This window comes from Glossina fuscipes, unplaced genomic scaffold (assembly GCF_014805625.2).
Source record: "Glossina fuscipes isolate IAEA_lab_2018 unplaced genomic scaffold, Yale_Gfus_2 150, whole genome shotgun sequence".
Taxonomy (NCBI): domain Eukaryota; kingdom Metazoa; phylum Arthropoda; class Insecta; order Diptera; family Glossinidae; genus Glossina; species Glossina fuscipes.
Window position 1 is genome coordinate 697,666 of NW_023998493.1, and position 14,341 is coordinate 712,006.

Consider the following 14,341-nt stretch of genomic DNA (forward strand, 5'->3'; position numbering starts at 1 on the left):
GCGCAAACCTCTCCCTACTTCTTCTCTATTCAAAAATGCGATTGCAGCAAAAGGGATCAAACCTTTGTTCAGACACAACCGTAGTCTCAATTTTTATTTCGATTCTGAGCCATTGCTATGTATAGTACTGTATGGTAAAAGGCCAACCTGCGTTCATCTTCCTTGGATCGCAGCATTACTATAACCGTATTTGTCGTCAAACATTTGTTGCTTGATTTTATAGACACGCAAAAAGTGATAGAGTGTTTCACCCATCCTTTCGCAGAATCTGCAACAATCGGTATCTGAAGTATTTTTTAGGCAGTATCTGATTGAGCCACGTCTATTGTAGAAACTATTGAACTAGCGTAGGCCGCTAAATCATATGTTTAGTGGCTTGTGTGTCGTATCGTGCGATTTAATAAATCTTTTTCCTTGCCATTGTCCTATTCGTTTTCAATGGCTTGCAGATTTATTTTATGTCCACTGCAGTTTCAACCCTTTAACGTATCTTTCCAGCGTTTCGTATAAAAATTTTGGATCTGTCATCATCATTTAGGCTCCGTTGTCGCCTAAACACTCAGGTCTTCTATTGTTTTCGGTATCCGAATGTTCAGGCGTCCATATGAGGTGCACTGCATTGTGCTCTCCCGGCAGCAACGCACTTCAATACGACCTTGAACATTATTTTGTGTTTTTTTGACTTCTGCTTGAAATCTAGAGGAAGTTTGTTTTGATAAAATGAGCTGTATAGGCTTATGGGCCCATTCACAAATAACAACAAACTGATAATATTTCTATCTCTCCCTCTCTAAAATATAGCCATCAGTTTGTAAAGTTTTTAATTTAATATTCTTCTTAATAATATGTCTTTGTGAATCCGATATTTAGTAAAAGTCGTCATAAAGAGATTGAGTGCGCGAACATGATTTTTAATTTGTACAAATACACTGATATAGTATACATCATCATTATATTGTTCATAGTGTATGTATTTTAAATCATACATTTATCGCGTTTAGCAGCATATTCGTAATTATGCGTACGAATTAAAATCATGCCTATGCACTCCGCCTTTTTTCGTACATGAATAATTTCCTTTTTTTCTGGGAATTGTACACGAATACTTGAAGCAATTTAGCCAAATTTTTAAACTGAATACAATGATAGTGTAAATTTTTTGATCATATTCGTTTTTAAAAAGAAAAGAATTTTGGGAAAATTTGTTTGATCAGGCCCGTACTCGTGCTTAATTAACATCCCCGCAGCGACTGACCGGTCTAGGGTGGTCTAATCGACGACTATGGCATTTGTTTTATTTATTGTAGGCGTACTTGCGAGTAGCTTTTGCTCATCTTCATGTCGCACACAACAAGTTTTAGCTCACTTTCTTAATTCTTGTGGTAGGCAGATTATTGAAGAGTCACTTCATTAGCCTATTTATTCGGGTGAAAGGGGTTTGACGTTAACGTATATTTCAAAGTGTAACAAAAAAAATTAAAGCAGCTGTAACTACAATGATAACAATAAAATGTTTTTAAAATAACGGCGGGGTCTGGACACAGTAAAGCAATGCGAAAATGATGCTACGATAAATGTGTGTGTACATAATGCTAATATGTTCTCTGCAATTCCGTACGTAGGTTAGGGAGTCTTAAAAAAGCCTTGCATGCGATGAAGCATGTAGTGACTAGTTCCGTAGAAAACTTTTACTATTTTTTAGTCTATAACTTATGAATTCAACTTCTATTGGAAATGGTACGGAGCGGTCCACTGAAAACTCGTTATGTGGAACAAATTGCAATTTCCAAAATTTCTCAGCAAAAGTGGTTAAGTCCTGGTATGTGATAATTCTAAATTGGAATGGAAACTTTGGACTGGCTTGGGCAATTTTTGGATCCTAACATATAAAACGATTAAACTTTTACTACGTTAGATTGCGTTTTGGCCCCACTTCATATAGGAACCAGATATAATTTTTATGTGCTATAATAAAAAAAATAAGAATTGTGTTAGACAATGTGGTGGACAAGGTAACGGGCGGCCTTGCGCGACTATAATGTTCTTACTTGTTTTTATATGCATCTATTTGTAGATTTAGATGGCCTCCGCTTAACGCGGTTGATTCGTACCGTCCCCCATTGAAATCATGTTATACAAAACTTTTTTTTTTATTTAAACTAAAATATTATATAGAATAACATTTAATCTTAGATATGAATCAAGAAAATGTGCACTTTTGTATATCAAGAATGGCAATGTGTGCCATGTTGTATCAAAACCGAGTCTTAAAGTTTAAAATTTTACGATACAAATTTTATGAAATTTCTTTTCAAACGTACATATAGATGAACAAGTACGTTAACTTTACCTTCTCATAAAGAAACATGTAAGGAAGTTGGATTCGGCTGGGGTCGAATCTTTCATACCCACCACCATTCAAATCTTTAGCGCCGCATGCTTTTATATATTGTCATAAAATGCGAATGGGATAAAATTTATCTTATCGCTACAAAGTATTCTTAAGGAAAATTAATCTATCTTGTCATAATGTCCACCATAATTAATTTGGAATTACTACAATTAGCTTTTCGCATTCTACTCTCCAAGCCCGTATATTTGATACCCGTATGAACGGTGTTTACAAAAAAAAGATTTAAAACATGATGGCAAAGTTAATATAACCCCCATCCTTCAGCAGCGCGTATAAAAACATAAAATTCATCATTGTGATGAAATCCAAAAATGAAAAATATACGCAAAAAATAAGAATGACGATCAAAAAATTAATAAAATTCACACTGCTCTCATGAACGGTAGGATAAAAGTAGAAGCAAAGGTAAAAAAACTCATATTCGATATTTTGAGATGTGCGGCAAATTTTGAAACGTGTCGTAATAAACCCGTTCTTTACAAGTACGTGCGGTTGCGTACAAGTGCGGGACCCCTTTAGGAGTACGGGGATTTTCTTATATAAACCTTCACCTTAGGTGCTGCAATTTCTAATATTACTTGCATTGAATTTTTATTCGCAAAAAGCGGTTTGAATTTACCTGGGAACACCGAAGACGTTTGTAAAGTGAAAGACGTCTTTATTTGTTAGAAGACAGGCGTGCTCTTCTTCCCAGCCTTTATTCCGCTAAGTCTTTTCTAATACAAAATATGTTTTCGTAGAAGTTTCTAAAGGTATATACTCTCCCTCGAAGAGTTGTATTTTCTACATTTTCTTTTTCTTTGATTAATGAGAAGCGGTCAACTTTAAGTCTAACAAATAAAACCATTATATTCGGTCGTGACGGAACCTTTCATATCAGTCATCGTAGTCGGAAACGATCTAAATTTTCATGTATCTCTATTTTTAGAACAAAAGTGGAGATTTATTGGTGTATGTGTTGTACCTTATGAGCAACATGCAAAGAATATGGAAAACCAAGGGGTTCACAAGTATGAAACTTTGAAAAGTTTAGGTCGTTTTTAAATTGCTTTGCAAGTTTTAAGCGACGTCTTTATTTCAGCGAACGGGAGAATGTTTGCCACCGATGCTCCACAGTTGCGCGAACGGACAGATGGACAGATGAATGGGCGAACATGGTTAGGCGCATTCCGCATTTGAAACTGGAAAAGACTTCATGTATTTTATGGGGTTTTTGAACCTTACTTCTGTGCGTTTTAAGAATTTTGAAAAAAAAATAAAAATTTGTGACACTCCATAAAATTAAGTAGACGTGGCCGATTTTTTTCATTCTTGTAGAGGTACTACAACATCCCTCATAGATTGTAAAGGTCAATTTTTGTAGATTTGTCTGCTGTAGTTGGGCAAAGAGCAAAATGCCAATATTTTATTCCTTTTGAAAGGCAGCAACATCCTCACTTTACGTAGTGCTGTAGGTGTTTTCTTCGGTCGCTTTAGCCCATTTTCAATACCAACCTGCGTGCAATCACTTCCAATGTTTCTGACAAATTAGAAGCCCATAGTTTCATTTTTGCGGCCAGGACAATATTTATAATAAATACTACACAGACGTACGGACGGCCAGACAGGCGCGCTTAAATAGATTTAGAATTTGATTTTGATCAAGAATATATATACTTTATGGGGTCTCTAACGTTTCATTCAAGCCTTGCAAAAGTTTGGATAAAATGGCTATACTACTTATATTTCGGTGATGGGTGTAAGAAGACAAGGCACAATTTTTTCACGTAATCCTTCGCTGAAAAAGAGTTATGCTCCTATTATTACATTTTATATAGTAAAAACTTTATATTGTCAGAATGACGGAATTCTTCGACGAATAAACGGAATATATTGTATTTCTCTCGTAATTTCAACTTCAACACAATTTTTATTCGTGTAAATTAAAGACTTAGACGGTTAATGTTGTTTTACCGTTCACATTAGAAACATTTTGAGTATTTTTTTGAAACTATTGGTTGAGGTCTAGAACAAATTTCTTTAACGTTTTACTTTCTTTGCGATTTTTGTTTTAATAAGATGAATACAAATTTCCGGTAGCAAAGCGTCAGAATTGTAGCTGAGGAAGATTAGGTACAGTTTTCTATGTAGAGACTGAAACAGGAGTACTTTTTAGTTGCGCACCTTATTTCGTTTTCTTTCAATAGGAGTCTTTGTAACCAAGTAAAAACATTATAGTGGACCACGGCCCCCACAGTATAAACACTCTACAGTTTAAAAAAAAGACGTTATGTGGTCAGGGGTCGGATCCGAAACATTTATCTCAAAAATTCTGACTTGTGGCTTACACATAAATTGATATGAATGGAGATCAATCGGACGGACGGACAGACAGCTTTCGATATAATAAAAAGTAGGTCTGTGTTAAGCCCTTCTGCCTGTTACAAGTGATGGAAGGTATAACAAGGTCGAAATTGTTTAAATGAGAAAGAAAGTCTAAAAAGAAAGTCTTTTTTTTGACAATTTTTGAGATGGAAGAATCGATAATGGAATGCCAATATTCAATACATACCTAAGAATTAAAAAATTGTCTTTTCTTAAAAGTACTAAAAAATGACCAAATCTATTCTCATTAGATCATAAAACAGCTGATGCAAATTTTCACACAAAAAAAAGCCATCTAATCTACATCAAGTATAAAGATGATTTTTGAAATCTTTAGTTTTAGTGCAATTGAAAAATGTTTGAAAGGAAAGAATTCGAAAAGCTTGTTCCGAGAGTAAAGCGTTTAAAGTTGTGCAAAGTGAAATGCAACAAATTTTTTATTATTATTATTTTTTAGGCTTTTAGCCTACGATTCCTGGTTTTTAAAGAAACTTTTCATCGTGTACTTTTCTCGAAGCTTTTGCAGCATCTCTCAACCACTCGAATGTTTTACGTTTTACACGCAAAAGGGAAAAACTATTTATAATCCTTCAGTCGCATAATTCGTACTTACAATTAAAATCAAATCTTTTTGAACTGCTCTCAGCTCTATATCCATTCAACGATCCTCTCGATGATATACTTGCGCAAACGTATTTTTATTTGGAAAAGCTTTGAAATAATCGATTTCAAAAAATGTCGGTTATCAAAATTGAGTAATTTCAAATCAATAGGTATTAGGTATAGTAGATTGGCAGGGTGTTGCGCTTATCTAGATTCTTCCTTTGTAGCGCGTTCTGTAAAGCACGAAATCTGCAAGGATTGAAAATATTCATTCTTTAGGTACGTTTTTTTCACATATTCCAAAAGGTTCAAAATCGTCAATTAAAGCCATTAAAGAAGTTAATTGATAGCTACAAGGACTCATAGATAGATAGATAGAACTCCGCTTATCATACATATTAGTGTCTATTTAAATGAACTGAGATTGATTTTAATTAGCGTTTCGCTTGCGATGAAAAGTCTGCTAAAGAAATTTAAATATTTCTGATCGATACCACTGAAGGAAGCATAAACGAGACAAGCGGATTAGAAAGAAATTTTTTTTCTTCTTTTTAAATATTTGTAATATAATATGTGAAAAAATTTATTTTAAAATATTTGACAGCAAATTTTCAATTACACTTTTATTGATTTTAGATATAATTTTCCAATTATTGATTTATTATTATATTAATTTATCCATTTTAATAAAGTTGTTTAAAAAATAAATATGGTATATTTACCATAGTTTGCTTTTATAGAAAAGAAATGTATATATATATATATATTGCTTTTACTCTTTACACATATATAGAAACTCCTACAAATGAAAGAGAGGAACTGTTCATACAAAAGTTGAGACAATGCTGTACATTGTTCGATTTTTCCGAGCCATTAAGCGACCTAAAATGGAAGGAAGTGAAGCGTGCTGCTCTTCATGAGATGGTAGAATATTTATCAAATCAAAATGGTGTTATAACAGAAACTATTTATCCCGAGGCAATAAATATGGTATATACCCTATAATCAATAAGTTTTTCTGCAACAGACTGTTTCATTGTATAAATATTTGCCTTTCTTCTTCTATTTCTTCTTCCTCTTTTTATATTTTTACATAAGTTTGCCGTAAATTTGTTTCGTACTTTGCCTCCGTCTTCTAATCCGAATGGTGCTGAATTCGATCCGGAGGAGGACGAGCCGACATTAGAAAGCTCTTGGCCCCATTTACAATTTGTTTATGAATTGTTTTTGCGATTTTTGGAATCGCCTGATTTTCAACCGAATATAGCGAAACGTTACATAGATCATCATTTTGTTTTGCAACTATTGGAATTGTTTGATTCTGAGGATCCACGGGAACGTGATTTCCTAAAGACTGTATTGCATCGTATTTATGGAAAATTCTTAGGTTTGCGAGCATTTATACGTAAACAAATTAATAATGTCTTCTATAGGTGAGTGATTCATTAATTTAGTTTAACTTAATGTAAAAATAATTATATAAAAATAATTTTTTTTTATTTTTTTTATTATTTTTATTTTGCAAGATTCATTTATGAGACGGAGCACCACAATGGTATAGCTGAGCTACTAGAAATCTTAGGCAGCATTATTAATGGTTTTGCTTTGCCATTGAAAGAGGAGCATAAGCAATTCTTGCTTAAAGTTCTATTGCCTTTGCATAAAGCTAAAAGTCTATCGGTTTATCATCCGCAGTTAACATATTGTGTGGTACAATTTCTTGAAAAAGATCCAAGTCTTGCCGAACCGGTTATAAAGTATAAAAAATATATCAACAATTTCAACTTAAAAATAATTTATTATTTGCTTTTACTATTTAAAAAGGAGTCTTTTGAAATTCTGGCCGAAAACCCACAGTCCCAAAGAAGTAATGTTTTTAAATGAACTAGAAGAATTGCTGGACGTTATTGAGCCAGCTGAATTTCAAAAGGTGATGGTGCCGCTCTTCCGTCAGATTGCCAAATGTGTTTCTTCGCCACATTTTCAGGTGGCCGAGCGTGCTCTCTACTATTGGAACAACGAGTACATAATGTCTTTAATATCCGATAATTCACAAGTAATTTTGCCTATAATGTTCCCTGCTTTAAATCGAAATTCCAAAACCCATTGGAATAAGACAATTCATGGCTTAATCTATAACGCTCTGAAATTGTTTATGGAAATGAATCAGCGTTTGTTTGACGAATGCAGCAAAAATTATAGACAAGAAAAACAAATGTAAGTGTATAAAAGAAGACTAAAAAACAAAAAAAAAAACCGCAACGGATATTTGTTGTTAAGTATTTAACGTGGTTACATTATAGGGAGCGCGACAAAACAAGTCAACGCGAAGAGCTATGGCAACAAGTAGAACATATGGCCAAAAATAATCCAGATTGGTCAAAAATTTGTGGCCAAATGGATAGTTTAAGTATTTCAAGCAGTCAAAACGAATTCGACCAGGATAATGACATATGCGATTTGACCTACGACAAATTGGATTTTGATGATAATCAACTGCAACAACAGCAGTCAATGCAGCTTAATAAAATAATGCAGGAAAGAGAGGTAATATTAGAGTAATTGTTATTTTAACACGAAGACCTATAAATATATCTAATAGCTATATCCAGAAATCTTAAACTAGTCTTTTAAATGACTCTCCATTTGATTAATCAAGGGTATTCGTATCATAAAAACATTCTGAAAAACCAAAAAAAAAAAAAAAATTTTTAAAAATATAATAATTTTTTTGGACAACGACAATAATTGTTCAAATTATTGTGCTAAAGTCCAAAAACATGTGGTCCCAGTGATCCTGTAGTGACTTGCAAAAAGGAAAAATCTACAAATCCGTTATCTTTTTACCAGATTGTCTGATAGTTATGAGCAATCAACGAAAATCAAATGAAATCGAGGAACAAAATGTTGATTTCTTTGCTTTTATTTTACTAATGACTGGAACATACAACATATATGACGGTCCTTCCTTCGTTATAGGCAGAAGAAATTCATTGACTCATAAGAAAATAGAGGATTGCGTTCTGTTTTTTCGCAAGCCAGTTCAACTTAATTTATGTATTTTCCCAATTTGCATACAAGGACGATATCGTCATTTTGACTAAGCTCTTCCGAGACGCAGTGAACGTAATTTCATGTACGCCAAGCTTAGTCATCAAAATTTGCTTAGTCATTTACGACTTTAGATGATCGACTTTTAATTTTTATAGGCTTGGCATTATAATCGACCACCTTAATAGACATTACGGATACGATGGAATGGTTTCTATGTCATGTAATAGAATTCACTTTGAAATACTTGCTGGTGCGAATACCCTTACCGTGGCTTAAAAATATATTCGATAGATAGAATATTTATATTTATTTTATATTATAGTTTAGCCGCGTTTCTTTACATTTGTGCATATGTATATGGCGTCATTTATTAATACATTCATGGCAATTTTTATATCTTAATTAACCCTTTAACAGTAGTTTTTTCTTGCGCTAGACGTTACTAATTGAAAAATTGGTATTTGGGTTGTCCTTAAAAACGAATTTGTGTAAATAATTTTGTACATAATTTTTGGTGTTTGTATACTTTCGTTGTCCTTGGTTGGTAATTGGTTTGTTGTTGTTTCTTTAAAAGACACACCAGTGCAATACGTGTTCAATTTTCTATCCCCCATAGAAATCACCACGTAATAAGGATAAACCATTGCTTCGACGAAAATCTGATTTGCCTGCTGATAGCGGCACAGTACGAGCTCTTATCGAACATAAAAGGCCCGATGAATATTTGAAAACACCACCTGATGTTAACAAGTGTTAAATGCACACAAATATATACAAACAAAAAAAATATATATACATATATAAACGCATAGTACAGCCAACCGCCGCATATTGATAGTTAAAGAAAGAAAAAGAAATCAACAACAACAACAACAACAACAACAAGAACAACCGCAAACGTTACGCAAAGTTAAAAGTCAGCATAGAATGATTGAAATTTTCTTAAACGAATTTTATTAATGTTAGTTTTAAAGAAATTGTCACAAAACTTGAAGAAAATTTTTGGCGGATATTTTTACATTTACATATACATATTTATATATATATATATACCCTAACTAAAGCAAAATATAATGTCTAGTTGTGGAGATATCAGCATCAATTGCATTCAACATACGATTTTAAAGAATACTTTTTTATATACTATCACACAATTGACAATATAATAAATATCAAACATATATATATAAAAACAAATATGTACGCACATGTATTCGTGTTATTTGTTATTGCATACTTATTTCTGTTATTGATGTTTTGGTGAAAATTTGAAGAACGTCTCTTCGCCTTGCATGCAACGACTTGAAGATTTACTCATTACTAATGGTTTTGTGTCGCGTATAAAGTTCATATCGTTGAGAAAAACACTTACTATTAAGTCTTCTTATAAAGGTTGCAATCACTACGCTTCTGCAATAAGCTTTGCTCCAAGAGGACAAAGAGGTTTGGTTTTTTTTATGTCTATTGCTTTAAATTGTTTGCAATTTTGATTAGTGCAAGATAGAGCGACTATTTAGCGACTTCAGCACATCTGCTCTTCAGGATTTAAGTAGGCAAATATCAAATCAAATATTACCAGGCACCGGTGTTTTAAAGGCGATAAGGCGCGTTTGAGGATTCTCAGCAAATACAAGCCCCCCCTTATATGCCAAAAAGACAAATATGTTGGATAGAAATTTGCGCATGAAAGTAATTTGACATAAAAAACTGAACAGACGAAATTTGAATCACATAGGACTGTTTCTTCGAGCCCACTCTATATAAGATTTCCCTTTAACAATAAGCCCTTGAAAAAGATTTAATATTTAATATTTTATGATGAAAATTGATCCGTAGCAGCAATTTAGCAAAAAAACTAACGGTGGAGAATTTAGACTGTATTGGTAAATTTTTTAGATCGTAACATACACAGGCTATTTTATGAAAACCAACTCCTTCTGTAGAAAGAAAGTCTAATTTGTAGTTCTTCATGACGTAAACTGAAAAATAATAAAATTTTTGGGAAGTGAACTAAATTTGCTTAATTTAGACCAAATCAGGTGATCTTTTTGGTATCCTCCAATACGCCGGCTTTCATAAAAAAGGTACGCTTGAAAATAGTGTGTAATTTTTAATGTTTCATTACCAAGACAAGTGAATGACTGTAACAGGCGAAGTGCTGCAGGGTATGTAAGTTCTTTAGGCGTGTAAGTAAAGTTTATATTCAGCCAAATTACATAATCTTGAGAGTAAAATTCTTAACTTACTTGCCGTTAAAGAAGATCTTAAACGACGAAACGAATAAGTACAAATAGGAATAAGCAAAAAGAAAAATGGAAATCCTCGTCTAGCACTTATAACTCTAGTGAAATATATCGATTAAAACTGCACCGCATGGAACATTATTTAGTAGGATGGTGGAGCGCATATCAATAATAATTTGAAATTTAGAATTTAGAAAAATGACGTCGTCAGTACACAGGTCTTACGTAGACTAGTTTTAATGAAACCAACCGAATTTGATGAAGAAACTAGATTACAAATCGGATCCTAAGTAGGTTAAAAAGTTCATAATACAACGCGCAGGGCCTAAGTTCTCAACGCAGAAAGTTCCTTGTCGAGCGGATAGGAAAATTAACACTAATTTTACTTAATAAAAAAGGCGAGTCCATTTACCAACTTTACCATAAAGACAACGCCGAGGACTAGTCTAAGTTTCTTGAGCGACGCCATAGGTATAAGAAGAATGTGTCATGTTTTGGTAAAGGGACACGTCGATCGTAACCCAAATTTCCAAGCGCAAAAGGCGGAAATCGTTTCTGCAAGGATTCAATAAAATTAACATTGCAGCGATGGAAAGGTAATAATATAACCGACGTATATCCCAGTATTGGTCGTACTAAGCTAATTTCGTTACATATAAGCGATCAAATTCGTTTGACCGGCGTTTAAAGAAGCCGAACACGAATTGACCCTTATGTTCAATATGTAAACTAAATCTGAATTTATGGTCAAACAGAACACGTAAATCAAGAATTGAGTCCATATTATTCCAAGCTAAGTAAACTAATAAAATATTCCGAGACTATTCTAAATTGATGTGAAAATTTTGGATCGGACGGGACAATTTTTTGAATTCCACTGAATTTTTGTATGCTAAAAGGGCCTAACCCTTAATACTTGCCCGTGAAAATTCGTTCATTCAGCCTGAGACAATTGACAAAGAGACAGGGAATTTTTTTTAGATTTTCTCTAAAACATTAATTAAATTTATTTGTTTAGCTGGATTGGAAATTGTGTAAATATCTTTCAAATCTGAACAAAAAATATTCCTGTCTATAAACAAAATCTTATGCATTAAAACTTTTCTTTTTTTTTATTTAAAACAATGTTTCCCTAACTTTATTAATGTTTTTTTATGCGAAACAAATTTTATTTATATAAATACACTTTGTATAAAAAATACCTTTTTAAATGAAATGAAAAATTGTACATATTTTTTCTCATCAATTTTTTGTGTAAGTTATTTGAATACACAGAGTATTCTGGATATTATTGAGAAGACAATCTCTACACACAAATGAAAAGATGAATGACAATTCCACCGCTTAAACTATATATACAAGAAATGAACTATAAAAAAATAAGGAGGGGGAGATCTTAAAAAATTTATTAACAACTGTAAAATAACCTACTGATGAAATATCTTTTATAATTAAACAGGAATTTGATGATAATTACCAGTTGAAATTGTTCCATTTTGTAAATCATTGTAGCAACGATATCCGTACTTGTTTAAGCAACTTGAGATTTCCCTAAAAATATGCTTCGATTTTCTGATGCATGTCCGTCTGTCTCTCGTGAAGGCTGCTTTTAACATTCCGAAGTTTAATAAAAACTTCTGAGTACGAATCACTTTTCCAAATTGCTTGCCAGTCTGCGAGCTTCTTCTTTGAATAAGACAATGTGAAAATATTGAGTTTTTTATTTGTCTGTTATTGTTATGTTAGAAAACATCGTATAAAAAATTGTAACATACATTTTTAATCATTACCTCCTGATAAAACAAAGACGCGGCTAACACTATATACACCACGATTTTGTGCATATCTATTCCGACCACGAGTTGTCGTTTGACGCCTTTGCGTTTGAATGCAAACAATTGCCAAAACTGTCGGAATTTAAAATTATCAGTTAACTATGTCTAATTTGTGAAAAACAACTGAAACAATTATTAAAAAATATTACATTCTTCATTTTTTTAATTTTTATTAGAAAGATAGTGAGACGTTGTAATCTCATTAATTTAATGACCTTTCATTCTCATGTATAAAAATTCAATCATTGTAACAAACAAAACACGCACACACCCAAAAACAACATTCTGCTAAAATTTTTTCCTTCTTTATTAACACAATTTTTAGAAATCAATGGTTGCTCTACTAAGCGCTTTCCACCCGTAACCCAAGCAGGTTCCCGTTGCTGATCAATACTTTATTTGGCACTTTTTTTGTCGACTTGGAAAGGATGTGGTTTTAGTTGAGACTGATGAACGTTCTAGATGTTTTCTATAATCCGTTGCAAGTTCTTCTCCTAACTACAATAAAAAGTCTTGACGTGAAATATTTTCACTTCTTGTTTCCCACGCGTTTATGACGGTTAAATCGAGGATGTTTTAAAATACATAGGAAGGATTTCCAAGTCATTTACCTTGTCTTGAGCTTAGCAAAAATACTTTTTTGTTCAGTTTGCTTTTATAGCTTCTTAGAGAAGAATCATTATAATGCAGTTCTCTCTTATTTTGACGGATAGCTCCAACTAAAGAAGTTTCTTTTTCGCAAAATCTTTGAGAAGAGAAGAAGTTATGAAAAAATTGTTGGTTCTGCTGCAACCAATAAATGGTTCAACTAGGAGTTAAAACGGCAGACTCATCGAATGAAATTAATATCGGTCTCATTTCACCTTTCCCTAAGTATGGAAAACCATACACAACATATTTGCTTTTCTGAGTAGACGGCAACCAAAATTTGGTGCCAAATGTATTGGGCGTATTCACCATGCATTGGATGAACCTGTATTTAGATTTCATTGGGAAAAGCTGCTCATCTTTTGTGATATATACGACTGGGTTGTAACAGGATTGCATTTTCATTTCATAAAAAGGATGCATTAACATTTTTTTGTTTATATGCGCCGCATTCATATAAAATCACTATAAATGTCTCTAATTTATTGCGAGTTTGGTAAACTTCACTCTTTTTCTAGAATCCTTGGACCTTTTTTTCCTTACATTTTATAGAGTATTCCCTATTATTGTCAAAAGCTGAATAAAATGCGGTGCTTACTTTGCCCATCATAATATTTCGTTTGGCCTATCCGGATGGACCACATACATCTTCGAAAGTGGTATAAAGGGTTGGTCTGCCAGGAGGGAAACTTGATTGGACCCTTCCCCAACCTATTCCATCAACAGCAATTTTAGTATTTTTCTGTACATTGCTTTGTTCACTGCCGTCTTCAGAATCCGTCATCAATTTTATTCTCTTGCGTGCTTTACTTGCATTGAAATTATCTTCCTCTTCATTAGTGCTTGCCGAGTAATTTCGATAGTCGCTATTGAATTCGAAAAAATCATTTCACTCATCTTCACTTTCAGATTGTATACTTTCATCAATCTGGGAGCATTCTTCACTTATGTTTTTTATTTTCTGCAATAACTCCCCCTTTATTGAAATTCGGGACATCCCGAAGAATAATTTGAGAAATAAAACTATTACAAACAGGTTTACTGCGCACTTACGTGTAACACTAGTTGCAACAATGTGTTTTTTTCACAAAAAAAGATTAAGAAATAGAAATAATTACCAGAATTGCAAACAAGTTTACTGCATACTTGATTGTAATAGTAATTTTAACAATGTGTTTTTT

At 33.0% G+C, this 14,341-nt stretch overlaps 1 protein-coding gene across 7 annotated transcripts in view; it reads left to right on the top strand.

The window, feature by feature from the left end:
- The window catches only part of LOC119641456 (serine/threonine-protein phosphatase 2A 56 kDa regulatory subunit gamma isoform), a 39,394-nt gene that overhangs the window by 21,053 nt on the left and 4,000 nt on the right, over nucleotides 1-14,341 (top strand). For 6 of the 7 annotated variants that reach the window (XM_038040151.1, XM_038040152.1, XM_038040148.1 and 3 more), the window contains 6 exons: nucleotides 6,174-6,370; nucleotides 6,479-6,813; nucleotides 6,907-7,137; nucleotides 7,205-7,597; nucleotides 7,684-7,927; nucleotides 9,051-9,316. In XM_038040151.1, the coding sequence (XP_037896079.1) occupies nucleotides 6,174-6,370; nucleotides 6,479-6,813; nucleotides 6,907-7,137; nucleotides 7,205-7,597; nucleotides 7,684-7,927; nucleotides 9,051-9,191 (1,541 nt within the window). In that variant the 3' untranslated portion in view covers nucleotides 9,192-9,316. Of the gene's footprint in view, nucleotides 1-6,173; nucleotides 6,371-6,478; nucleotides 6,814-6,906; nucleotides 7,138-7,204; nucleotides 7,598-7,683; nucleotides 7,928-9,050; nucleotides 9,317-14,341 lie in introns of those variants that run through there. The other variant, XM_038040147.1, reaches the window with a different exon arrangement.